Raw genomic sequence first — 26,547 nt, forward strand, 5'->3', positions numbered from 1 at the left:
GGAGTGTCCCCCATTTAGTGACGTGTTTTCTTCCTGGCTGAGCCTCAACTCTGTTCCCCTCCTGGCTTCACCAACAGAGGAGAGGGTGCTTCGCTGTGCAGGTCTGCATCAAAGTGCTGCAGAGTTGGCGTAGGAATCCAGTCATGACCTTGGGAGGTGTGAGCTTGTCCCTTCTATCAGCTCATCAGTTTTTCCTTCCTTGGCTGTAAGATTTAGCATCAACAAATTCCAGCCTACGCTCACAATGGTTAAATATTTACCAACCCTGCCTTTTTGTGGGTGATAGTCAATCTTTAGGAATGCTTTAGACTGGCCCTCTCCAAGCAAAGTCACTGCCTCAGAAGGGAGAAAGGCAAGAAATGCAAGCTTGGTGTTCTCCTGGTCACCAAACCTGCAGCTCTGTGCTCTCCCTCCAACACTCCTGATGATTTCTTAATTTTTGGCTTGTATAGCAGAACATCTGAGAGGGGAGGACTCATATCACATATGTTTCTGTGTCTTGTAGCCCAGGTGGTGCGAAAATGGAATAAATGTGCAGAGGTTGACTGGTGAGAGATGCTCTTAGAAGATTATACATCTGCTACAATCCTGTTTTAGTAATTAATTGTACTGTTTATTTTTTCTTGGGAAGTTGTCTATGCTCTATAATGCATACTTACATATTTAGTGAGCAACAGGTATTATTATGCTTTTCTTAGTTTGTGGGCTCAGGAATCATGTGACTAATGCATCTTTCCCTCTTTGGTTTGACTACCAGGAAGCTCAAAGGGATGCATTTTATGGTTTGCCTGTTCTGAGCCTGAATGTTGGGTCTCTGTTTTGCTTTGTTGGGTGACTCTAGTGTCCTCATGGCTGTGGCTCATTGTGAGCACTCAGTTAATGAGGGCTCTATTTTGGGTCTCAGCCATCAATGCTGATACCTGTTTGCTTAGAAGGGCCTGAGGAGCCTGGGCCATCTCCTCAGCAGCCTTCAGCTTATCCTGAGGACTGCCACCGTCAAATCACACTGCCCTGTGTTGTATCTCTCCTCACAGTGCTCTCCATGGCCTGATGTGGCCTACCAAGTGAACAGTGCTCCATCCCCAAGTTATAATGGCTCTCCCAACAGCTTTGGCCTCGGTGAAGGGTACGTCCAACCTTCCTCTCTTCGGGGTCCCAGCATGGCAGAGGGGTAAAGATACCTTTTTGATCCTCGTTCATTCCATGCCCTAGTATCTGAGTTTTAGTGTACTAACTGGTTTAGTGGCCATAGCCATATTTTCTTATTCCTTCCTAGCTTCCCTTGCTGGGGATGGAATCCAGAGTCCTCTACATGCTAGACAAGCTCTCTACCACTAAGCTACATTCTCAGCTCCCATATTTAGCTTTGGGTTAGTTTTTTGGGTTTGTTGGTTGGTTCGTTCATTGGTTGGTTTGTTGGTTTGGGGGGGGTTTGTTTTTGTTTTTTATGTTTTGAGACAGGGTCTCTCTGTAGCCCCAGCTAGCCTGGAACTTACTATGTAGACCAGGCTGGCCTCAGTCTCACAGACTGTGTCTGCCTCCCGAGTGCTGAGATTAAAGCCTGGCTAGCTTTGGGTTTTTTAGGCACGGTTGTGTTGTGCATCCAAGACTGACCTCAAACTCACTGTGTAACCAGGCTAGCCTTGAAATTACAATCTTCCTGTCTCAGCTTCCTGAGTGCTGGGGTTATAGGTGTATATCATCACACCTGGCCCATGTTTAGTTTTTATTCAGGTGTATGTGTATGTGTTTAGTTTTTTTTTTGTGTGTGTGTGTCTTCAGTATACATGTCTACAAATGACATCAAGCTTATGAGAATTTGTTTTGTAAAACTAGGACTCATCTGATCTGAAGTAGATCAGGATAGCCTTGTGGGTTGGCCTTAGGCCCCTAGAGAGTCCTCCAGAGTGCTGCATGGCCGTCCCTGGTTCTTCTAGTAGGAGCCTCTGCCCTGGGTTTCAGGGTTGGCAGTGCCCAAGCTAGTCTCATTGCATCTTGGCTGGCTCTGCAAATAGTGTCATGTGACACAGTGGTACTATGACAGGACAATGGCGACATTACAGGTAGATTCTGACTGGCAGGCTGCAATGATGCTCTGCCAGGGGGTGGAACAGAACTCCAAGCCAGGTGCCGTGGACAGGCAAATAACTCCAGCTGTGTGTGCTGCAGAGCCCCTGTTCAGCATCAAGAGACCTCTCTAATGCAAAGGAAGGTTGGGGCTGGAGATGTAGCTCAGTTGGTCACCTAGCATGTGTGAGACCCTGAGTTCCATCCCCAGGACCAAGTAGATAGGTGTGGTAGCACCTGTAATCATAGCACTAGGGAAGTTGAGAAAGAAAGGTCAGAAAATCAAGGCTACCCTTGGCTATATAGGGAGTTCAAGACAAGCTTGAGCTGAGCTCCTGGGGAGAAAGAGGGTGGGGAAGAAAGAGAACATTTTATCATTTTCTCCATGTTTAAGCGTATAGTTTAAGTATACATTTCAGTCATTGTACACTCTGTTCTCCTGGGAGGGCTGTAGCTTGCTTTCAAAGTGTATAGCCTTCTCTTACAAGAACAAATACATAAACAAATCTGTGCCTTCCTACTGGGAAAACCTAGGTCATGTTTTTCCTCCCAAGTAGTTACCAGTCTGTGGATTCACAAATGGCCCTGTGTGCCCATCTGGCTAGAATTTGGTTGATGATTTTGGTTTGGCCCAATTACTAGAAATAGTGTGGCTTGAGTCCTGGTCAACCCACCCTTTCCCTAGGCTAGAGCTTGGTGGGTATATTAGCTTGTTTGGGGGCAAAATACTTGACAAGAATCAACCTAAGGAAGGGATTATTTCAGCTTACACTTTAGGAAGATACAGTTTACCATGGTGGGAAAGTGTGGCTGCAGGATCTTGAGGCATCAGGTTTCATCCACAATCAGGAAGCAGAGAGAGATGAATGCTGGTTCTCAGCTTGCTTTTTTCTTTTTATTCAGTCCAGGACCCCAGTCCATGGAATGGTCCTGGCCACATTTAGGGTGGGTCTTCCCAACTCAATTAACCTGGTCTAGAAAATCCTGCCCAGACATGCTCAGAGGTTAGTTTCTATGGTGATTCTAAATCCCATCAAGGTCAAGGTGACAATCAAGATTCACCATCACAGGGGGGAAACTCCACCACACAGTAAAAGATCAGATCATGACCCACCGTGCCTTGGTTGTTGTGCCTGACTACTCAGGTAGATGGCTATTGTTGGCTGGGATGGCATTGCCCACCAGAACCTCCTGCTCACAGTGACAGCTGAGTTCAGGAAACATTATGAGGGACTGGTCATTGGCTCTCTTGTCTGATTCAGACTGTCCTCTAGGACTCATTTAAAGCAACTCTCACACCTGATGACACATAGGCACTGCTGAGATGCTGGAACCATTTGTGTGTCCCAGAAACCCTCAAGTGCCTCACCTGTTTCTTTTCCTTCACAGCAACAGTTCACCTACCCACCCAGTGGAGCCTCTGCCTCTGGGCAATGATGTAAGTGTGCATGGGCTGATGGGCTGGTGGTCCCTTGGGCTCCATGGCTGTCCTGAGCCTCCCCTTTCTGTCTTTGGCAGCACCTGCTCCCATCAGCCTCCATCCAGGATGCCCAACAGTGGCTGCATCGCAACCGCTTCTCACAGTTTTGTCGGCTCTTCGCCAGCTTCTCGGGTGAGAATCTAAGAGTAGGTTTGAAATCCACAGTAGTCCAGACCTGCCATTGGTCCTATGGGGCTGTGCCTATGTCCAGGGAATCTACAGTGGCATGGGTTTTTACTCTCTTCTATGTACTAGCCTCAGGCCAAATGCTAGAGATGAGAGACACTGGCAGTATGGCATATGGCCCTAGACAGTCACCATTAAGTAAGACTTGAAGGGCTGTTTGGGTGACAATGTGCTGATCCTCTTACCTGCAGGGATGGCTGGGCTCTGGCCTGCCCAGGTAGGGCTCTATATTATAAGTTACTTTTCTCCCTGATGTGACAGAACACCTGATTAAAGCAACTTAAAGAAGGAAGGGCTCGTTTTGGCTCACAGCTTGATGGTAGTCCCCACAGTTCGGAGAAGGCATGATGGCAACAGTGTGAGACAACTGGTCACATTGCATCCCTTGTCAGGAAGCAGAGAGAGGAGTATTGCTTCCCAGCTCACTTTCTCCCCTTTATTCAGTCCAGGACCCCCCCCACACACACACACACACATGAGATAGTACTCCCCACAGTTAGGCTGAGTCTTCCTACTTCAATTAATCCAATCTAGAAGCTCCCTTGCAGATAGGCTCAGTGATTTGTCTCCTGGTGATTTTAGATCCTGTCAAGTTGATGATCCATATTAGTCATCACAGACCCTCTTAGCCAGTCAGAGGGATATGCACCTTGCATATGGATATTGTACTTTTCCTGCCTTCCCCTTGTCTCCAGAGCCATCACCTGGGGTTGGAGTTGAAGCCATAGGAGGGACAGGAAAACTGCTCTCCCTCCTTTGAAAGGTTTCTGAAGGTTTGGCTGAGGGAGGGCCACTAAGGGTGCCAGTAATAAAGTTCCCACCCAATTAGAAAAGGAGTTGTCAAGGTCATCTGCAGCAATGGGAGAAAATGAGCCTCTGGTCACCTCAGCAATGTCTCTAAGAGCTTTCTTTTTCTTTTTCTTTCTTTCTTTTTTTGTTTTTTGTTTTTTGTTTCTTGAGACAGGGTTTCCCTGTAGTCCCAGCTGGCCTGGAACTTGCTGTATAGAGCAGGCTGGCCTCGAACTCACAGAGGTCTCCTACCTCTGCCTCCCAAGTGCTGGGATTAAAGGCGTGCACCAATATGCCTGGCTTCCAAGAGCCTTCTTGATGGAAGGCAGAAGGAACAAGGATGATTGGGGATCTTGTGTCACTGTGGGAACTGGCTACTTTAGTGCATTTTGACCTGCTGGGGATTGGGAGTGCTCAGAGAGGCCCCTGACCTATGCTGGGGGAGGGAGAGGAGAGGGAGGCTTCCCCAGGTAGTGTCCTTAAGCAAAGGCTAGAGAGGAAGGGAGGGAGGGGGGACAGTGAGCAGTGGGGAAGAGCTCTGCATGCTGCCTTCTCAACTGTGCTGCCTGGTGTGATCACAGGACAGAGGACCACAGGGAGTGGAGCAGAGTGAACCAGGGAGGCAGTGAGGTCAGGTCAGCAGAGACAGGCGGCCTGAACCTTGTAGGACTATAGAAGGACTTTGGGGTTTAATTTTAATATAGCCATACTGGAGTAGTGCTTGCCTAGCATGGACAAGGCCCTAGGTTCAATTCCCAGCACCCCATAAACTGGGAGGCAAGAGGATCAGAAGTTTAAGGTCATGCTCAGCTGTATAGCACAAAGTCACCCTGGGTTACAAGAAACCATGTTTCAAAGAAAAAAAAAAAAAAGTAGGGGTCGTATGCAGGAGCCATTATGTCTGCTCCTGAGACCTTTGGAATAGAGAAATGGGTGATGACTCTGGCTTGTAGCATGTCCCTCCCCAAGTCCTCTGGGACATTGGGATCTAGGGGGAACCTTTGAAGATGTCACACTGCTGGCCTTCTTATTACCATTTTCTTCCTTGGGACACAATTACCTTCCTCTGCTCCTTCAGATGGAGCGGTAGGTCTGGCTGTGGCCCTTGAGAGACTGCTAGCCTTCTGTGTTGGTCTCCAGAGGGTGTTTGGATTGTCAACCTCCAGTGAGCTGTGTGCTTCTGCACAGGGACACTCACATGTGATCAGTTGCAGCACAATGCTAAAAGTCTGTACACATAGATTAGTGCTAATGAAGAGTACAGGGAGAGGTTCTGGAGAGGTGGTTCAGGGGTTAAGAGCACTTGCTGTTCTTGCAGAGGACCCGAGTTCAGTTCCTAACACCCACATCAAGTGGCTCACAGCTGCCTGTAACTCTAGCTCCAGGGGATTCAATGCCTTCTTCTGGCCTCTGCAAGTACTCATATGCATGTGCATGCACACACACACACACACTAAAATAACATTAAAAAAATTAAATACATAAAAGGAGCTGGAGAGATGGCTCAGTGGTTAAGAGCACTGACTTTTCTTGCAGAGGAGCCAAGTTTGATTCCTGGCACTCACATGGTAACTAACAACAGTCCATAACTCCAGTTATCTGACACCCTCTTCGCCTCCATGGACTCTGCATGCCGTGGTGCACTTACATATGTGCAGACAAAACACTCATACACATAAATAAAAATAAGTAAATAAAAAAAATTCAGAGAGGTGCCATCAGGACAGGTGGGGTGGTCTTACTGGCCTCTATTTCTTCCTGAGCACACTAGCTTTAAACCTGGACATCTCTAGCTATGATCCCCTAGGGTTGCCTAACTCTATGGCATTTCTCTCCATGGACAGTCTAGTACCCACTGAGGGTAAGCTAACCCTTCAGTGGTGTGGGGGATCTCCAGCGTATGTGCCATGTAACCAGCAGCCCATGTCCCCACCTAGGTGCTGACCTGCTGAAGATGTCTAGAGATGATTTGGTCCAAGTCTGTGGCCCTGCAGATGGGATCCGGCTCTTCAATGCCATCAAAGGCAGGTGGGTGTTGGCTTCTTAGGGAAGCTAGCTGGAGGCCGTGTACACTGGGCTGTGTATGTCAAGAAGCCCCACCTTGCCTCTCAAGCTGTGGGTGGGCCAGCTGGCAGGACTAGGAATCTTTCCTGCAGCATGGGGGTAAATTCAGGAGGAAGTGCAGGGAGGGATGAGTCAATGAGTGAGGTGCCCTGTTGGGAGACCATGCCAGCACTCAGCTGCTGTGGTCCTTGCTCAGGAATCTCCGCATTGGTTACTTTTCTCATTGTTGGGACAAGATGCCTGACAAAAGCAACTAAAGGAAAAAAGGGTTTATTTTGGCTCACAGTTTGAGGGCACAGTCCATCATGAGAGGGAAGGCATAGTGCCAGGAGCGAGCATGAGGCAGCTGGTCACATCATATCTGCAGTCAGGAAGCAGAGAGATGAACGCTGGTGCTCAGCTCGCTGTCTCTTTTTTTATATAGCCTGGGACCCTAGCCCATGTGTGAGACCCACATTTAGGGTAGGTCTTCCCCCCTCAGTTAACCCAATCTAGAAACTCTCATAGTTTGTCTCCTCGGTGATTCTAGATCCTGTCATAGTGACAATCAATATTAAAACTATCACACCCTCTCTCTTCTCCATTGGATCAGAGCCTGTGACTCTGGGCCCTTTGTTACTAGCCAAGACTCTAAGACACTTGAAAAGTACTGGTTCAGAACTGCCACCTCAGGATACCTGTGGCCTAGGGTGTGTAGTTTTCAAGGCAGTGCTTGCCCCAATAGAACTAACTCCCTACCACCATGGAAATGTATAGCACACTAACCAGTCTAGCACTAACTAGGCCAGAAACTGCTGGCCGTGAGGCACTTGAATCAACATCACAGTCGAACCAAAATTTTAATTTTTTTTGTTTGTTTATTGAGACAGGGTCTCCTTGTAACCCCAACTGGCTTGAAACTTACTAAGCAGACCAGGCTGGCCTCAATCTCAGAGCCATCCACCTGCCTCTGCCTCCTGAGTCCTGTAATTAAAGGCATGCACCACCATGCCTGGCCCTAAATTTTATTGACGTTTAATAAATATTGTTTTCTGGCTACTAGAAGAGAACCTGTGTGTGCCAAGCATGTATTCTTTCACTGAGCCGCCTTTCAGCCCTGAAGTTAACACTGAATAGACACTTGGGAACAGCATGATTACAGTGAGAGAGTACACATGAGGGTGAATCCCAGATGTGCCTCCTAGGAGCTGTGCAGTAGAAGAAAGATTTTTGTCCAACTGAACCTCAGTTTCCCTATCTGTGGAATGGGGATGAGTCTAGCTCCTCCATCTTGTATGGTGAGCTAAGCCAATTCTCCATGTAAAGTTTTTTCTCTGTCTCTTTTCCTCTCCCTCTTGACTAGGGATGGAAGCTAGGGTCTCACACATGCTATACCCTGTCTCATCTGTTGAGATTTTGATCTTGTATTCTGTTCTGGGCCAGAGGCCCAACTTAGCAGGCTGGGAAGTGTTGTCCACCTTCTTCCTCCAAGACAGCCTGTGTGAAGCTGTAAAGATCTATCAGGACAGGATTCTGTCCCTGACAACCTTCCATGAAAAGCATTTTGCATCTCTACCTCCATGCTGCTTTTTCCCTGAGTCCCTTCATACTGCAGGTTCCATCCTACATTCTGGAACATTTTAGAACATTCTAGAGCAGCAGTTCTTCATGTCTGCTAATTATCTCCTGTCCTTTTGCCAGAAATGTGAGGCCAAAGATGACCATCTATGTCTGTCAGGAGTTGGAGCAGAACCGAGTGCCCCTGCAGCAGAAGCAGGATGGCAATGGGGACAGCAGCCTGTGTGGTGAGTGGGGAGCAGAGCCTGCAGCCTGACTTGAGCCTGACCAACTTCTCTTTCCCAGCGTTAGTTACTTTTGTCATTGCTAAGTAACTTGAGGAAGGGTTTATTTTGGCTCACAGTTTGAAGTGATATAGTCCACCATGGTGGGGAAGGCATGGTAGTAGGATCATGAGATCACATTGTCCATATTTTGGGAGCAGAGAGTAATGAATGTGATGCTTAGCCTGCTATCTCCCTAGTCCCTGGTAACAGTAGTCTTTAAGTGTTCCTCTGATACTGGAAGCTACCCAGTGACCCCTGGAAACAGTGAGAAGACTAGAAAGGTAGAATAGCACTCCCTCTTCCCTCCAAGCAGAGTGCACATCTGGTTGCATGTCTGGATAGCTCAATGCTTCTCCAGCTATCCCCCACTCCAGGTGGGTGCCCTGGATCTGGGTGGGTCCAGGAATCAATATATGTGCCCAGGAGAGGCAGAATCAGAAAGAGCTCCCAGCCAATATATGTTTACTTGTGGGAAAGGCTCCACCTGCCTTCTCAGTGTAGGCCTTTGGGTAGGCACCGATGTCTCTGGACACCAGTATCCTTATTGGTTTCTTAGGATGGGGTGGGGACACATGCAAGTGCTTGCTAGTTTAATATTCCTTCCCCTGACAGTGTACCATGCCATCTTCCTGGAAGAGCTGACCACCCTGGAGCTGATCGAGAAGATCGCCAGCCTGTACAGCATTCCTCCCCAGCATATCCACAGGGTCTACCGGCAGGGCCCCACTGGCATCCACGTGGTGGTGAGCAACGAGGTGAGTTGTGCTACTGATGAAGCCCCCTGACTAGAGCTTTGGCCTTCCAGAAGAAGCCCCAGATCCCCACAATGGAGCATCTTCTCTGGGGTCTGGGGGTCTAGAGTTTGCTGTGCATGCTGTCTGCTTGCAGCTATAGTGGGTACCTACAGTGCTGCAAGGGGGATCCTGGCCACAGCTAGGGTTGAAGGGCTGCCCAGTTGCCCCTTTGTAACTTTTCCTTGGGGAGACAAACAAGTGACTGCTCCCCTCAAATAGGTCATCAACAACAGACCAAGGTAACACTCCTAGAACCAATTAATTTATTGGGGTTACTTATAGGAGCATAGGTGAAGGGTTTCTTATAGGAATGTGGGTGACCCCAAAGCAACCATACTGCAGAAAAGTTTCATCCCAGCATAGATGGCAGCTTCCCATAGCAATGCCCCCCTGCCCCAGTTAACCTTGCACGTAGCTGAGAGGGAGGAGTAGGAAAGAGTGACTAGAGTCTCAGATGAATAGCCAAAGATCCTCCCCACACCCTCCTTCCATGAAGGGGTATCAGCAGGCACTGTCATTAAAAAAAAAAAATTATCACATTTTTTTTAATTAATTTTTTTTTTTTTCATTTTTGAGACAGGGTCCTCACTATGTAGCTTTGGCTGGCCTAGAACTCACTACATAGACCAGGCTGGCTTTTAACTCAGTGTTTCACCTGTCTCTGCCTCCCAAGTGCTGGGCTTAAGGTATATGCCACCATGCCTAGTTGTTTGTATATAGTACACTTGTACCATGGCACATGTCTGAAGGTCAGAAGACAGTTTGCTGGAGTCTGTTCTCTTCTTCTACCTTTTGGGACCCAGGGTCAAATTCAGGTTATCAGACTTGGGGCAAATACCTTTACCTGCTCAGCCATCTTGCTGACCCAACAGACCCTTTTGAGTTTCTTGTGGCTCAGCTGGCTCTGATTAAGATGGTAATGGCTATTATGCTTTGAAGATGGCCTTCTATAGGAATCTTTGCTTGGCCCTTGGCTGGGTGCCCTTGGGACATATTCACAGTCAGGAGAATGTGGCACCCATCAAGTGGGCAGCAAGAGCCATTAGGTGAGGGGCAGCTGTGGCTCATGGGTGATGACAGCAAGGCCTTCCCTCAGTGATGGAGGTCTGCTCAGCATAAGCCCGTGGGAGGCAGAAGCAGGTGCAGAAGATCTAGGAAATAGGCAGGCCTTATTGGAACCTAGTTGCTGATGGTTGGAAGCCTTATGTTGAGTACAGACACTAAATCAGCTATGCTTCTCTTAACTAACTATGCTCATGGGAGACATTGGTTCTGTTAGGAGATGCTCTCTGATTTGGTATGGTTTAAAATGTATTTTTTAAAAGTTTTTTATTTATTTATTTATTTTTATTTAATGTTTATGAGCGTTTTGCCTGCATGTATGTAGTACACCGGTGGTGTGCAATACTGAGGGAAGAAGAGGGCATCAGATCCCCTAGAACTGAAGTTATGAATGGTTTTTAGCTGCCCTGTAGGTGCTAGGAATCAAACCCAGATCCTCTGAGAGAATAGCCAATGTTCTTGACCCCTGAGCCACCTCTCCAGCCTCCTTAAAAAGTTTTTAATTACATTTGTATTTCAGAGAAAGAGAGGGGGGGGGTAGAGGTTAGAGGAAAACTTTCAGAGTTGGTTCTCTCTACCATGTGGGACCTGGGGATTGAATATAGGTCATCAGGCTTGGTGATAAGTGCCTTTATCTGCTGAGCCATTTTGAAGTGTCCCCTCCCACCCCTTTAAAAATGGAGATAATGCCTCTCCTTGGCACCTGAAGTTCCTCAAGTTGACTGGATTGACTGGCCAGCGAGCCCTGACATCTTCCTGCTTTTACCTCTCCTGTACTGGGATTATAAGCATCCACCACAATGCCCAGACCCTTGTGTTTGCAATCCCTTTATCCTGAGCTGTCCCACCAGCCCAGAGGTATGGGTTTTAAAGCATACAACAAAGATCCAACTGAATACTTAGCTGCAACTTGATGTTTTTGTCTTCAGCTCCAAATTCTTCCAAATCACTTATTCAGTCAGATGCAGCTAACTTGTGTTTTTCTTGCTGTGAAACTCTGGCTGGCCTGGAACTTGCTATGCAAACCAGGCTGGACTCTAAGTAACAGAGATCCACTTGTCTCTGCCTCCGGAATGCTGGGATTAAAGGGGTATTACACCACATCCAATTTGTTTTGAGACAAGGTCTCATTAGAAATCCTAGCTGGTCTGAAACTTACTGTGTAGATAGGCTGGCCTTGAACTTGCTGTACTCCTTTTTACCTCAGTCTGCTGAGTACTAGGAGTATGCCGCAGGAGTATGCCACAGGCCCAGATTAATGCAGCTGCATTTTGTTGTTTGGGACTAGGTCTCACTATGAAACTCTGAGTGGCCCAGAACTTACTATGTAGACCAGGCTGGGCCTTGAACTTGCATCCTGCCTCCTGAGTACTGGAATTATAGGCATGTGCAACCAGGTTTAGCTTAATACAGCCACTTTTCCCCAATTTTACAGATAAAGAAAATGAGGCCAGACATTCCTGCCTCTAGAGCTGAGTTGAGAGTAGGCAGGAAGGTAGAAGGGCCCTGAGTTCTAGTGGCGTAGAAGGCATGTTACTTTGTACTTCAGAGGTCTTGAACTTGCTATATAATAGTACAGGATAAACTTAACTTTCTGAGTCTCCTGCTTCCACCTCTCCAGTGCTGGGATTACTGGTGTTGATTGCCACGCCTCGTTTATGCAGTGCTGGGAATGGAACCCAGAGTTTCCTGCATGCTAGCTGGGCAAGGTCTTTACCAATTGAGCCACATCCTCAGCCCCTAAGAAGTTCCCAGGTCCCTAAGGAAGTCCCTCCCCCACTTGCTCTGTGCCCTCAAGGCTGTTAAGCAAGTGAAGCAGAGAACAGAACTCAAACATCACCATGGCTAAGTAGGACATTCTCATTCCCTGAAGTCTCCTTCCCACTCAACCCTGAGTCGGTTGGAAACCTTCAGCTTTGAATTACCCAGGGCACTGGAGGCAGCCTGGCCAGCCGAGGAGCAGGCCCCTGGGGTACAAGGGCACTCAATTAAACAAGGGAGTTACTGATTAAGCCCTTGTCAGCCCTGCTTAGGGCTTTTCATGCCCAAGTGGCTGGGCGGCCAAGAGTCCGAGCTGGAGCAGGCTGCGGTATAGAATAAATGTACTTCACGCACCATTAGGCCTGCAGGGAGGGTCAGGGTCGACAGGTGGGTGCAGTTGTAAGATTTGAGGCAGTAGTTCCAAGCAGGCAATAAAAAGTGTTGGGTTTTTTTCTTTTCTTTTTTTTTTTTTTTAAATTTGAAAAGAGGCTTTTCTACCCAGTTGGGTACAACATGTGTGTTTATGTTTATGTATACATTTTAAGTGCTCCTGAGATACATATTATGAAATGCAGGATACATATGCAGAGTTTAGAAAACTTATTTGTACATTTTATTTTATTTTTGATTTGTGTGTGTGTGTGTGTGTGTGTGTGTGAGAGAGAGAGAGAGAGAGAGAGAGAAGGAGAGAGAGAAGGAGAGAGCGTGCATGTGTGGAAATCAGAGGACAACTTGCAGGAATGGGTTCTTCTTCTGTGGGCTCCGGGGATCATGCTCCAGGTTTCAGATGTACCCATGGAGCCATCTTGCTGGCCCACCAAGTTCTTGCACCCAGGTGACTAATATATTATGTTAAAAGCCCCTTTGTGGTTTCATTAGCTTCTACCCTGACCTGTTCGTATGCAGTTTATATTAGTCATTTCCTCTTTTCTCCCTAACTTGCTACTTTGGGGTGGCAGTGCACATTTGCACATGTGCTCACAGGGATTTCCTCTGCTGCTGTCCCTCAGTTGCTGTCTACCTTGATTTTTGATACAGAGTCTCTAAGTGGCTTGGAGCTCACCAAGCTCACCTAGCGGTTGGCTGGCCAGGGACCACAAGGGTCCACCTCTCTCTACCTCCCCAGCCCTGGAATTACAAGTGCACATCATTGCTTTTTTACATGGGTTCTGAGATTGAACTTGGGTTATGCTTGCAAAGCAATCACTTTACCAGCTGAGCCATGTCTCCAGCCCAGCGTGCTACTTTTGTTTTTCATTTGGCCTGTTTTAAAATTTTATGAATGTGGAATAGTGCATTCTTTCACTCTGCTGTATGTTTCTGAGATTCATGCATGCTGAGTTGTGGCAGCTGAATGTCACTGTGCTGCCAAGCATCATGTATGGTTAGGTCCCTGTTGCTTCACACTTCTGCTATGCTGGGACCAGGGAGGGTTGAATTTTCTGTGATCCAGACAGTGCTACTCTCCACATCTTTGTGTCTTGAGGGTACACATACAAAGGAGTTCATCTAGGCACATGCTTTGCAGGAGAATGCATATAATGACTTCTAATAGATCACACCACCAGGGTCTCACTATATAGCCCTGGCTGGCCTGGAACTTGGTGTGTAGACCAGAGTAAAGGCATATGCCACCATGCCCAGCCTATGAACAATTTTTCTAAAGATTTACTCCTGCCACCATTAGAGATACTGGTTTTATTGCTGTACATACTAGCTGTGGTTTTATCATTAGAACATCCAGTTTTACAGATGGGGCCATGGAGTCAGAAAGACTTGCCCAGGGTCACTAGGCAGTCATCACAGTTAGAGCCTGGGAGAGGCAGCTGTAAGTCTGCATCTGTAGATGTGGGGTGTGGGTCCTCCTTTCTGCTTTATCCTTGTAAGCCTCTGGTATACATATCCTATTAATTACTGTATTGGGTACTTTTCTGTTGCTGTGACAAAATACCTGACAAGAATCAATGTGAGGACAGGAAAGGAAATGCTCAAAGTTTGAGGGGATATATTCCATCATGATGGGGGAAAGCATGGCAGCAGGCTACTGGTCATATCATATCCTCTATCAACAAGCAGAGAGTGAACACAAGGTAGGGTCAGCTAAAGAACCATCCTAATGACCTACTTTCCCCAGCAAGCTTCCACATTCTAAAGGTTCCACCACCATCCTAAATGGTGGCACCGGCTGGGGACCAAGTGCTCATACACATGGGCCTGTGTTAATTGTCAAGCCACAATTACTGTTTTGCTTAAAAACATTTTCAGCCATGAGCCCCTTAAACAATGAGGTGCCTTTGCTAAGGGGCATACCCTAGCTTATACTCATTCAAACCTGGATGGCACATGCCAGTTGCTGTACATGGTACCAGCTAATGCAGTCAAGAGGTACAGTGCATGAGCTCGCATTCTGAAATAGCAACACAAAGATGGTATAGTGAATGCATAAACCAGGAGTAGAGTCACTTAGGGTCATTATCAAGTGGCATGAACTGTGTGTCATCATCTGTTCCACACTGGGAGCACAGTAGGATGTTTCTTCCAGCATCTCCACAGACATAAGTAATAGTTGTGCTACCGTGTTACCAGGATGGCAGCATCACTAGGTGATAAGAATTTTTCAGCTCCTTTGTTGCATGGCACCATCATATATGTGATTTTTTATTAACCAAAATATGATTTCATAGAATGTGGTTGTGTTTAGTTTCTTTAAAAAATATGTTTCTGTGGCTGGAGAGATGGCTCAGTGGTTGGGAGTGCAGACTGCTCCTGCAGAGCACCCAGGTTTGATTCCCAGCACCCAGATGGTGGCTGACAATCATCTGTCACTCTAGTTCCAGGGGATCTGATACCCTCTTCTGCCTCTGCAGACATTGTATGACATGGGTGCACATACACACATGCAAGCAATACACTCGTACACATAAAAAAAAATTCTGTTGTAACATAAACTTTCTTTATGAGTTCAGTACAGGAATTCAGGGACCCAGTAAAAATAAATAAATAAATTGTGTGTGTGTGTGTGTGTGTGTGTGTTTTCATGTTTGCTTGCGTGTGTGCACATACCAAAGGAAAACCTTAGATGTCATTCCTCTAGCACAGTCCTCATGCTTACACAGGAAGAGCTTAACTGACCAGACCATCTCCTCAACCCCTCACTAAGCCTTTTAATGCTATGAATATGTCAGTAAGAAGTCTGTGTCTCTCTTTTGCCTTTCAGATGGTTCAGAATTTCCAAGATGAGTCTTGTTTTATCCTCAGCACATTAAAAGGTAAAGTCCCATCCTGCCCTTCCTGTTGACTGAAGTGTGTGGTCTGTATCCCTTGCTCTGGTAGAATGAGGAGTAGGTGGGTGGGGTGTGACTGCATAGGGTCTTTCCTGAAGATGCTGAACTGGGAGCAGCCTTTGGGAGCAAGAAAAACCCAAGCTTCCTGTGACACCTAGCCTTAGTCATGCCAGAACTAGTGAGATTAGCCCCAAAGTGACCTGCAGGGAGATCCCAGGCCAGCAATTTGTTCTCCATGAACTTGGTTTGAATTTTCATAGATTATCTCCAGGAAGCCCAAGCAGGCCCAAGCCCAATATAGTGACAGGCAGAGTGTGCAGGGGTGTGGTCAGTCTGCCATCTCACTGTGCAGACCAGGATGGCCTTGAACTTACAGAGATCCACCTGCCTCTGCATCTGAGTTCTGAGATTAAAGATCTCACTACGCATCCCTCACTGACCTGGAGCTCCCAGAAATCCACCTGCCTCTGCCTTGTATGCCCATGCTCTGCTGAGAGAGCGAGCCTGTGCACCAGGAGTTATGTTTATTCACAAAGGCAGAGAAAGACCTCCTATAATTTTCCTTGGGGCCAGGAGGATAAGAGGGAGAGCTTCATCTCAACAGAACTGGGTCACAGACTACATTGAGACTGCTTCTGTCCTTGTTCTGTGGATCTAGCTGTGTTAGTCATCTTTTGCTTACTGTAACATAATGCCTGTGAAAGTCAACTGAAAGAGAAGGTAGGTTTATTTTGGCTCACAGTTTTATAGGTTTCAGTCCATGGCCTGCAAGATGGTAGACTATGTGGTAAACTGCTTACCTCATGGCAGTTGGCAAGTGAAAGGAGAGGAGAAGAAGACTAAGTCCCAACATCCCCTTCATGGGCTCCCCTCCTTTGACTTCACTACCTCTCACTAGGCTCCAGCTCTTAAAGGTCCTACCATCTCCCACTAGCTCCAGGCTGGGGACCAAGCCTTTCACACATGGCCTCTAGAGAACTTAAGATCCTAAGTGTAGCACTGACAATGGGTCTTTTACAGGCTGTGAGCCATAACTTCCTTGAGAGCCATAGTTTGCTCAAAGCTTCTTTGGGCTTAGAGCTGTGGTAGAGAGGCCAATTATTGTTATTATTTATTATTATTATTATTTTTATTTTTATTTTATGTGTATGAGTGTATTGCCTGCATGTTTGTAAATGTACCCATCATACAATACCCACGGGGGCCAGAAGAGGGTGTTGAATTCCCCTGGAACTGGAGTTTCAAAAGGTTTTTAGCTGCCATGTAGGAGCTGGGAATCAAACCCAGGTCGAGAAGCCCATTATTAAAAAGGAACCAGAGGGTTTAGAAGGATAGCTCAGCTTATAAAGTTCTGGCCATGTGTACATGTATGCATGAGGACTTGAGTTTGATCCCTGGAATCTATGTAAAAAGAAGTTGAGCATTGTGGTGCATACTTGTAATCCCAGCACTTGGGAGGCAGAGATAAGTGAATCCCTGGGGCTTGCTGGTCAACCAGCCTAGACTACTTGGTGAGCACCAAGGCCAGTGAGAGACCCTGTCTCAAAATACAAGGTAGACATCGAGTAAGGAATGGTACCCAAGGTTGTCCTATCGCCTCATATGTATGCACACTCATACACACACAGTAATTATACAAGGTCTATGTAGAAATCTCTGCCTCTGTAGGCATACTCTCTCTTAGGTGTCTTATTTGGGTGTTCTTGCTTGTGTGCTTCTTACTACATGCCTGTTGAAACTCCCAAGTCCCACACGGTACCATCTCTCTTCCCATGGCACATGCCCAGTGTTTCTCTTGCAGCTGAGAGCAATGATGGCTACCACATCATCCTGAAGTGTGGACTCTGAGCAGCAGTGACCCGCACCTGCCCCAGCCCCTTGGACCTCCTGGCTGTAGAAATTACACCACTGACAGCTGCTGTCTCACCTGACAAGCTCAGGCTGGGAGGGATTCTGCCCAGGCCAGGAAAGCTACAGACCACTGTGGACACAAAGTCTGGCATACAGGAAAGCCAGTGGTTCCTCTCCCCTTTACTTTTGACTTTCAGCTTTTGAACAGTTCCTTGTTCTGTTTCCCAAGAAGACTGTGGGGACATCTCTGAAACTCTGTGTCCTGTAGTTGGCGGCTCCTTGGATGTATTGGTCCCTCTTGACCATTCTCTTGCCTTACCCTATGCCTGCATCTCCTTAGGCAGCTGACTTCATGAGCTACCTGACAGGGACACTGTCTCACTGTCCTAGCCTAGTGCTGGCTTCTCTTATCAGTGCCTGGTTAGCACCTCTCTCCTGTTCTTGGTTGAGTCAATGGAACTGCAGTTCTTATGTGCCTTCCACCTCTTTCTCTCATCTTGTTTCTAAGGAGCTGTTGCATTCAAGCCCAGAGAGGTGTGTAGGTCTCTGCATTGACATGATGAGCACTGCAGTGCACTTATACAACCTCTTATGGATGTGGTATTAGTTACTTTTCTGTTGCTGTGATTTTAAAAAAAATCCTCACAAAATAAACTTAATAAAGAAGGGGTTTATTTTGGCTCACAGTTTCAGAAGGATAAAGTATCACAGCAGGGAAGGCACAGCGGCAATTAGGAAAAGCAGGATGGCAGGAGCAGGAAGCTGGCTGATCACATTTCATCCACAATCCACACACAAGAAGCACAGAGAGGGAATAGGAAGTGGAGCCAGCCTATGAACCCTCAAAGCCTTCTCCCAGTGACATAATTTCCTCCATCAAGGCTCTGCTTCCTAAAGGTTCCAAAACCTCCACAAACGGCACCACTAACTGGGGATCAGGTGTCTAAATACATGAGCCTACTGGCAACATTTCTTATCCAAAACACTGCGTTCTGTCCCTGTATGACCGCTCATGGATGCTAATTATGAGACCTCCCTGCTATAGACTGGGAGGTAGGACAGGAATAGAAAAAAGCCTTTTAGACATCCTCATGAGTATAGAGGGATGAGACAAAATGATTCCTCTTGAACTATTTCAACATAATTTTATTTCCTGACGCGTAAGGAAAACTAGAAGGTGAAAATTCCATTCTATCATTTGATCTTGACCATCAATTCTAGACCTTTAGATTAGGATATGGTTCAATGTTAGAGCACTTGCCTGGCATGTTTGAGGCCCTGGGTACCATCCCAGGTACTGCAATAAACAACCAGACCTTTGAGACAGAAAATTTCCATCTTAGATAATCTCTGTTAACCACTGTTGTTTGCCCAGTTTCCTAGGTATGATGTATTTTCTTTGGGAACCTTCATTTAAGTTTTTGTCTTTTTCCATTTGTTTGGGGTATGTTCAGGGTACTTTGCCTCTATTTGGGGTGATTAGATCTTTCTTAACAATGGGGAAACTGAGGATCAGTAAGTTGTGGTAGACTTAAGAATTCATCTTTGTTGTGCCTGGGATCCAGGAATCTGCTGGCTTAGGGCTTGAACTCTTTGCTAATTCAAGTTCTCCCAAGCCATGGTGAATCCTCTGACCAGATCTTTTTGTGGAATATAGTGCTAAGTTAAAAGCCCATTATATCTAGGCAAACTTTGTTTTACAGGCAGAGAAACTGAAGCTTAAAGGGGCAAAGATGCCTGCTTGATATCAATCACATAGTGACAGAGTAATGGGATAAGTTTATCCTATAAACCAGGATATTTCTGAGAGCACAAGGGGTTCTGTTAATACAACTTAGGTTGGGATGGCAGCTGTAGTGTTCGGCTTACAGAGGAAAGCTAGGCTCCTGATTCCTTATCCTTTTTGGGGGGCAGTTTTATTTATACCATAGATTTTGCCCATAATTATAAGTGCACAATTTAGTGGGTTTTAGTAAATTCACAAGAACACCCAACTGTATAAACTTTTCATCACCTACAAAAGAAGGCCCTATACCTGTCCTGCCCCATTTCTCAAGGCCTAGGAAACATTGACTATTCTCTATACAGCTTTATTCATTAATGAATATGTAAGAACACACATATTTGGGCTCTTACAGCACCATCGGCTTCTTTCCCTTGGCATGGTGCCCTCTGGGGTCAGTCCGTGGTGAGCACACATCAGCACTTCTTTCTTTCCTTCATACACCCACCTATTGTAATATCTGGAGGTACAGTGCCTTGCTAAATGGACATGAGGAATGGTTCAGCTCTTTGGATGATGTGGGTAATGCTGCTATGAACATATTAGCACAAGATTTTGTATGGACATGGTTTTTTTTCTTTGGGGAATGTACAGGGGAATAGAGGAGCTAGCAAGATGTTTCTCACAACAGCTGCGCCATTTTGCATTACAGCCAGCAGTGGAGAATGGTTCTAGTTTCTCCTCCTCTTCACCAACGTTTGCTGCTGTGGTCTTTTTTTTCTCTCCTTTCTTCTTCCTTCCATGTAATCCAGTCTGGCCTCAAACTCATTGTATAGCAAAGGATGACCTTGAACTTTACATTCTCCAGCCTCTGCTTACCAAATGCTAAGACTACAAGAGTGTACCACCTCAGCCCATTTATGTGATGCTGGGGATGGAATCGGACTGTTGTGCATGCTAGGTCAGCATGGTCCAGACAGGCCCTGCACTGATCTCTCTTTTTCATTATGATATCCTAGCAGGGATATTCAAGCATTTCTTCATGTGTTAATTGACCATTTGTGTATCTTTGGGAAAACACCTATTCAGATCTTTTGCCCATTTTCAAATTGGGCTTTTTTCATTTTTGAGTTGTATGAGTTGTTGATCAATTCTAGATACAGGTCCTTTATCAGCTGCATGATTTGTGAAGAATTTCTCCCACCCCATGGGTTGTCTTCATTTTCTTAGTGGCATTCTTTGAAGTATAAAAGTTTTTAACATGGCAAGGCTAAGACAGGAGAATCCCAAGTCCAAGGCCAGCCTGGCCCACATAGTGAGATTCTTTTACTAGTTTGGATGATGTGTAAGTTACCTGCCTCCTTTGTTACTGTGCTTTCTGTACAATGCTAAGAAACCTAATGCAAGTTGGGAAGATTTATGTCTGTGTTTTAGTCTAACTTTTTTTTTTTTTTTTTTTTTTTTTTTTTTGAGACAGGGTCTCCCTGTGGCCCCAGCTGGCCTGGAACTGGCTATGTAGACCAGGCTGGGCCTTGATTCACAAAGAGATCCATCTGCTCCTGCCTCCTGAGTGCTGAGATTAAAGGTGTGGGCTCCATACTTAACCTCTAACAGTTTTTCAAGTTTTCAGGATGAACTGTGGCTCATCTTGAGTTAGTTTTTAATGTATGATATATAGTAAGGTAGTAAGGGTCCAGCTTAATCTTTTCACATGTTGAGTATCTGCCTTTTCTTTTTCTTTCTTTTTTTTTTTTTTTTTTTTTTTACGTTAAGGACTGTTCTTTTCCATGGCACTGCCAGGCACCCTTGTACAAGACCTCTGATTCTTGAATCTTTCAGAGCACGATGGAGTCACTGGCAAGCTCATGCTCTTTCCCCCTTCTCAATCTGCATTTGGTTCTCCTATTCTCACAGGCACCTCACTACTCTCCTCCAGCTGTTTCTCTCTCTGTCTCAGCAGTACTAGGTCACATCTCACTGATGTTCTGCCATCTTTCCTGGTGTGTGGCCTAACACCATGTCCTAGTCCTCGAGAAAAGTTAATAACAATCATTAACGTTTTAGATGATGAGGCAACTGAGTCAGAATAATTTGCAGGTTAGTCAATGGGAGAACCAGGACTGGAGCATTAGCCTCTGACTTTCGGCCCTTCATGACATCTGTGGCCACTATACCCAAGTAATGCCGCTACATGGGCCATCTATGAGAACAGAGTAAATTTAACTCTAAGAAATGAGGGACATTGATACTTCTGTTTCTCAATTCCAAAGTGGGTATAATTGGGGAACAGAGATGGCATGCCTCTGGAAAGGGCAGATAGGGTAGGGAGTTCTAAGTCCTGGCTTGGGGGTCTGTATTTGTTACTTTACAAAATAAAGGACAAAGGGTAGTAATAGGGAAGAAGGGTTTCTTCTGGCTCACAGTTTGAAAGCATGATTCATCATGGTCAGGAAATCATGGCAGCAGGAGTGTGAGGCAGCTCACACATTGCATCCACAGTCAGGAAGCAGAGAGGTGAATGCTGGTGCTCAGCTCCTTTTCTCCTTTTTATTCAGTTCACCACCCCAGCCATCCACAGCTAGGGTGGGTCTTCCCACCTTAATTAACTCAATTTAGAAAATCCCTCACATACTTACCTGACAGGGAAGATGCCACAATCGAGATGATTTTCCTAGAGTGAGGTTTATCCATTGCACTCCAGATGTGCTGCCCTTGAGATTCCCCCCTGATATAGGAAACTTCACAGCATAATTTGTGGTAGTCAGGAACTACATTTTCTTAAAAAGCCCCCAGAGGTTTGTTTCCATGGTGATTCAAGTTGACAATCAAGATTAATTATCATGGGGTCTTAGGAAAAGGTCAAACATTGCCCTAGTGACTTCTTACCCAGTCTGCCTGGAGCCCCCTAAGCAGAGCCATTAACCTAGAGAAGGTTTACCGGGAAAAGGTTGGAACCCGAAAGCTCGTCACAAGTTCCAAGTCCAGCATTGCTTCAGGGGCTGGCCCAAGTGGCTGGAGGTCTGAAAATCATTAACGTGGATAGAAGAAATGGAAAGAGCTCTTTAGCTGTTGTCAGTGGAAAGCTGAGGTGAAGGGGGGCATGGGGAATTAAATATGGGCACTGCCTGGGGTACATTGGAGGGACAGGACCAAAAGTCAAGGGTCTGAGGCCCCAGCAAGTGTCTGTCTCCCTTCAGTACCGGGTTGGTACTATAGCCCATTGGTAGAGTGCTTGTCTCTGGGTTCGAGCCTCAGTACTGCCCCTGAAAATAAGTAACATTGACTGGGAGACCTCAAAACCCAGCAGATGCAGTCAGGTGAATCTGAGGGGTAGCAAATCTTTCCTATTGTTTCTCCTTCATCAAAGTCACACACTAGACAGATGACCTTTTCAAATACTTGTCCTGGGTGTTCACAGTGCCACCAGCACGGCTACATGTCAACCCTAGTGAAAGCCTGCTCACCAAGCCCCAAGTCTTCCCACTGCCTACATCTTAGATGTGCGTGTGTGTGTGTGTGTACCCCTCAGAGCAGCATACTGCTGGTTGCCATTTTCTAAACACTGACTACCTTTGCCCCCTGTGAGGCAAGGGATTCCCTTCTGGTGTTGGGAATGCTTCTGGAGGAGGACTCTGCAATGAACTGAATGAACTGAGGGTGATGTTGATTTAGTGAATGTGTGTGACTTAAGCTGAAATGTATTAAAACCTCCCTTTTCAGAGCTAATTGATACTCCTTTGCATGACTGGGCCACATTGGGTACAGACTATTTCCACCTTTTGGTTATTATGAATGATGCTGACCCAAAGTGAGCCCTTCAGGGAGCATGAGTGGTGCCTGGCAGCTAGCAGCTGCCACCTGATCAGCTACCCCTGATGTCTGTCCCCTGGCAGATGCTTCCTCCCCTTGTTCTGAATGCTCTGTAATCTTTCTAGTCCAGCTGGCCAGTATGAAACCTTTGTATCTGTTTTTCTTTCCCTTATCTTTGCCCCTTGGAGACAGGGCCATGGGGCCTGAAAACCTTGATCAGGCCCTCAGAATTCTTTCTCAGGTCCAGTCAGGTTGTAAGTGCCCCCCAGACATCACTAGGCTTGCAGAAGCAGATGCCCCATGAGGTCTTTCTGTCAACTCCCTGGTTAAGAGTTGATAGACTCTAGCCTGGTCATCAGACTTCTCTTCTGAATGGTCAGAGTAAACGGGTCTGCATGCCCTTCCTCCCAGAGAGCCCTTGGGTGGGCTGCAGGGGAAGCTTGAATTGGGGACTCTTCTCTCTCTCTCTCTCTCTCTCTCTCTCTCTCTCTCTCTTTCTCTCTCTCCCTCTCTCTCTTTCTCCCTCCCCCATCTCGCTATGTTGGTCAATCATCTGTTTTTGCCATCCATTGGATAATAGGGAGCATTGTGTTCAAACCCAGTTAAGCCACCACTGAGCTACACCCCAGTCCTTGAAATTGATCTATAACCCAGAGAGCCTCATGCATGCAAGGCAAGCACCTTATCACTAAGCTATGCCTCTAGTCCCTGAGACCTCAGTTACTTCTATCTCCATTGATGTGGGTATAAAGGAATATTTTAAATTAAAAAAAGTATTTTGCATAAACTTAGAAGTAGGGGGATACACTTAGATGAAAAGTCTGGAAATGCCACTTGCCCTCTGTCCTACTTCTGGAAAGTTCTGGTCCTCAGTTGGCTCCCACAGACTCTGCCTAGCCTCTTCCTGGGAGTACACAGGTCTCTTCCTCAAATGCTCCCTGCTACCTGGAACCCTGCTTGACCTTTGGCCTGGGTCCCCTGACCAGGGTTTGACAGAAGAAAGAACTTTTGTGCTAGTGTTTATGGGCTGCTGAACTTTGGGGGTAGAGGCCTGAGCTGCTCACTAGAACATTTCTGGCTGGGAAGGAACAGACTGATCACACCTCCAGGTGGTGCCTTGAGGACCAAGGTCCTATTTTAATATCTCTAGGGCCTGCAGACTCTTTCCATTATGTTCTGGTCTCTTCCTGTGTAGGATTGTAGTGACTGCCTCCACAGATTGCTTCCTTCTCTAGGCAATTCCTGGGTCATTTCTTGCAGGATGCCATGTCTCTCAGAGGCGGGCCCCATCTCCCATGGCTTGTCCATCATCTATGGACCCCTGACGTTTTCTGCATTCCCTGACATGTAACAGCTACTACTGTGGACCCAGCATCGCACGTTCTACCTCTCACTTGCCCAGCTTCTCACTGGGCCGATCCCGAGTGCCATGGGGTAGGCCCTCAGTCCAGACTGCCAGCTGGAGAACAGCATTGAAAAGTGAGGGACAGGCCCAGATCCTTACCACTACAACAGATTGAGCATCCTATTCCCCAAATCCAAGGTGCTCCAAAATAGCATACTTCTGCTGGTGGTGATATGGAAAATTCTATACCTGGCCTCACCTGGTGAGGAACACCCTGAGACAGATCCCATTAAAAAACATGGATATACTAAAAACACAAAATTACCCTTGGACTCTATAATCAACTTACACAAAAACACGAGTGAATTTTGTGTTTAGATGTAGGTTTCATGCCCAAGATACCATATCATATATGTGTAGATCTGAAACACTCCTGGTTTTGGGTATTTTGGACAAGTGGCACTCAGCCTGCAATGGATTAAGCCAGGATGAGTGTCTGGCATCCAGTTTGTATCCCATCTAGGACACATCAGCTACGTGTGTGGACAAGGTTGTTCACGTGCAACACTAGCTATTGTCCAAAGGCTTTATCAACCTGGGCTGAATGTACTCCTGGAGATAATTTTGGGTCTATTCCATGCACTGCCCCTCTGTTCTCCTGCTGGGTAAAAAGCCTGGTTACTTGCTATGCTCTCTAATGTACGTGCCTTTAATATGATTCTTAAGGTATATCCCACCCATCTTCGCTCTCATTGGGTGATTCTTTCCTAAAGGTGGTGGGTATATCTTCTGGGGTAGCTCAGATTGGTCAAGTGTGTGAAACCCAAGTTGTCATAATGCCATGTTGTTTTTGTACATGAAATAAAGCATATTTTGCACTTGTAGATGAGAAATCTGTATGTGAGCTCTGTGCTGGGTCAGAATGCAAAATAAAATTCATTTGTATGAAACCCCTCTGGCTGGGACTTCAAGTTGCTTTGTTTATTGAATTGCAGAAAATAAATTCAGTATTGTAGTATGTTTGAGAACACAGCCCAGTGACATTAGGTACACTTTCATGCAGCCCCCATCATCCATCTCTAGGACTCTTTCCATCTTGCAGAACTGAAACTCTGAAGCCATTAAGCAGCAGTTCCCCAGGGTCCTCCCCTAACCCCTGTCTACCACCACCTACTTACTGTCTGAATCTAAGCATGAGAAGCCTTATTTAACTGGAGTCATTCAATGTGTGGCTTCAACAGCTCCTTTTTCAAAGCTGAATGATACTCCATTTCATGGCTAGGACACATCGTATACATCTGTTCATCCTCAGTGGATACAGATTGCTTCTGCTTTGGGCTATTGTGAATGATACAGCTCTGCACACTGGTATGCTTAAAGACCTTGCTTTCAGTTCTTTTGGGAACAAATCCAGAAATGAGAGTTCTGGATCATGTAGTATTCTGTTTAATTTGACAGCCAGATGTGGGTACCATTGTACATTCCCACCAGCACTGCTCAAGTTTCCCAACTTGAACTCTTAGGCTATGTAGTGAGGATGACCTTGAACTTCTGATCCTCCAGCACTCCTATAATCTGTGGATTTGGGAGTAGAGGCTGGAGGATCAGAAGTTTGGGATCATCCTTGGCTATATAGTGAATCTGAGGTCAGTTTGGGCTACATGAAATCCTGTCTCAAAAAACCCACCTTGGGTCCCTGAGAGGGCACATTTCAATGGACCCTACAGACCTCTGATGCCAAATTTTCCCTTAGCACCCTACCTCCCTGATACCTCCTGGCCCCTCGATCTGCTGCTGACCTTGTTGATCCTCCATACTGATGATACTGAGGAGGCCAGTGGTTTCTTGTTGTCTTTGTGTGCCCTGTCACACATGCCTGTTCCCTCCCATCAAAGTGTGGAGCTTCTAGAGCTGGTCTGGAAGGCCCGGTTTAGATACCATGCCATCTGTTCTCTGTCTCCTTGAATCTCAAATGTGCTCTTCCTGCCTCAGAAAAATATGTGAAGATAAACTGAGATATCTATTCTACCCCTAGAGCAAATGACAGCTGTTGGCCTCTAGTGCCAGAAGCCCTTTAGCCTGGGGTTCCCAGTATAATTATGGTTATTCTAGAAAGCCTCTGCTCCTATTGCTGCAGAGATGGTCAGTTGATAAAATGTTTGCCATGCAAGCCTAAGGACCTGAAGTTGATCCTTTAGAACTCATATTTTTTTTAAAAAAAGTCAGGGGGCTGGAGAGATGGCTCAGTGGTTAAGAGCACTGACTGCTCTTGCAGAGGACTCGGGTTTGATTCCCAGCACCCACATGGCGGCTACGAACTGTCCTTAACTCCAGTTCCAGGGGAATCTGAAGCCCTCTTCTGACCTCCACGGCATTGCACAACACAGGTGCATTCACATACATGAAGGCAATATACTCATACACATAAAATAAAAATAATTTTTTTTTTTTTAATGTGGTGGTGCACAGTCATAATCCCAGCTCTGAGGAGGCAGAGACAGGCAGGTC

At 46.3% G+C, this 26,547-nt stretch overlaps 1 protein-coding gene and 1 pseudogene across 1 annotated transcript in view; both read left to right on the forward strand.

Moving 5' to 3' along the window:
* The window catches only part of Tfcp2l1 (transcription factor CP2 like 1), a 65,695-nt gene extending 47,939 nt beyond the window's left edge, over positions 1 to 17,756 (forward strand). Inside the window, exons 9-15 of the mRNA XM_008830867.2 lie at positions 3,457 to 3,505; positions 3,586 to 3,679; positions 6,460 to 6,550; positions 8,267 to 8,370; positions 9,022 to 9,164; positions 15,244 to 15,295; positions 17,112 to 17,756. Coding sequence (XP_008829089.1) covers positions 3,457 to 3,505; positions 3,586 to 3,679; positions 6,460 to 6,550; positions 8,267 to 8,370; positions 9,022 to 9,164; positions 15,244 to 15,295; positions 17,112 to 17,158 — 580 coding nt within the window. The 3' untranslated portion in view covers positions 17,159 to 17,756. The remainder of the gene's footprint in view (positions 1 to 3,456; positions 3,506 to 3,585; positions 3,680 to 6,459; positions 6,551 to 8,266; positions 8,371 to 9,021; positions 9,165 to 15,243; positions 15,296 to 17,111) is intronic.
* A 3,756-nt stretch (positions 17,757 to 21,512) lies between these two features.
* Positions 21,513 to 21,666, forward strand: LOC115069986 (annotated as a pseudogene).
* The last annotated feature ends 4,881 nt before the right edge of the window (positions 21,667 to 26,547 follow it).

Source organism: Nannospalax galili, unplaced genomic scaffold, assembly GCF_000622305.1.
Source record: "Nannospalax galili isolate Female #2095 unplaced genomic scaffold, S.galili_v1.0 scaffold633, whole genome shotgun sequence".
Taxonomy (NCBI): domain Eukaryota; kingdom Metazoa; phylum Chordata; class Mammalia; order Rodentia; family Spalacidae; genus Nannospalax; species Nannospalax galili.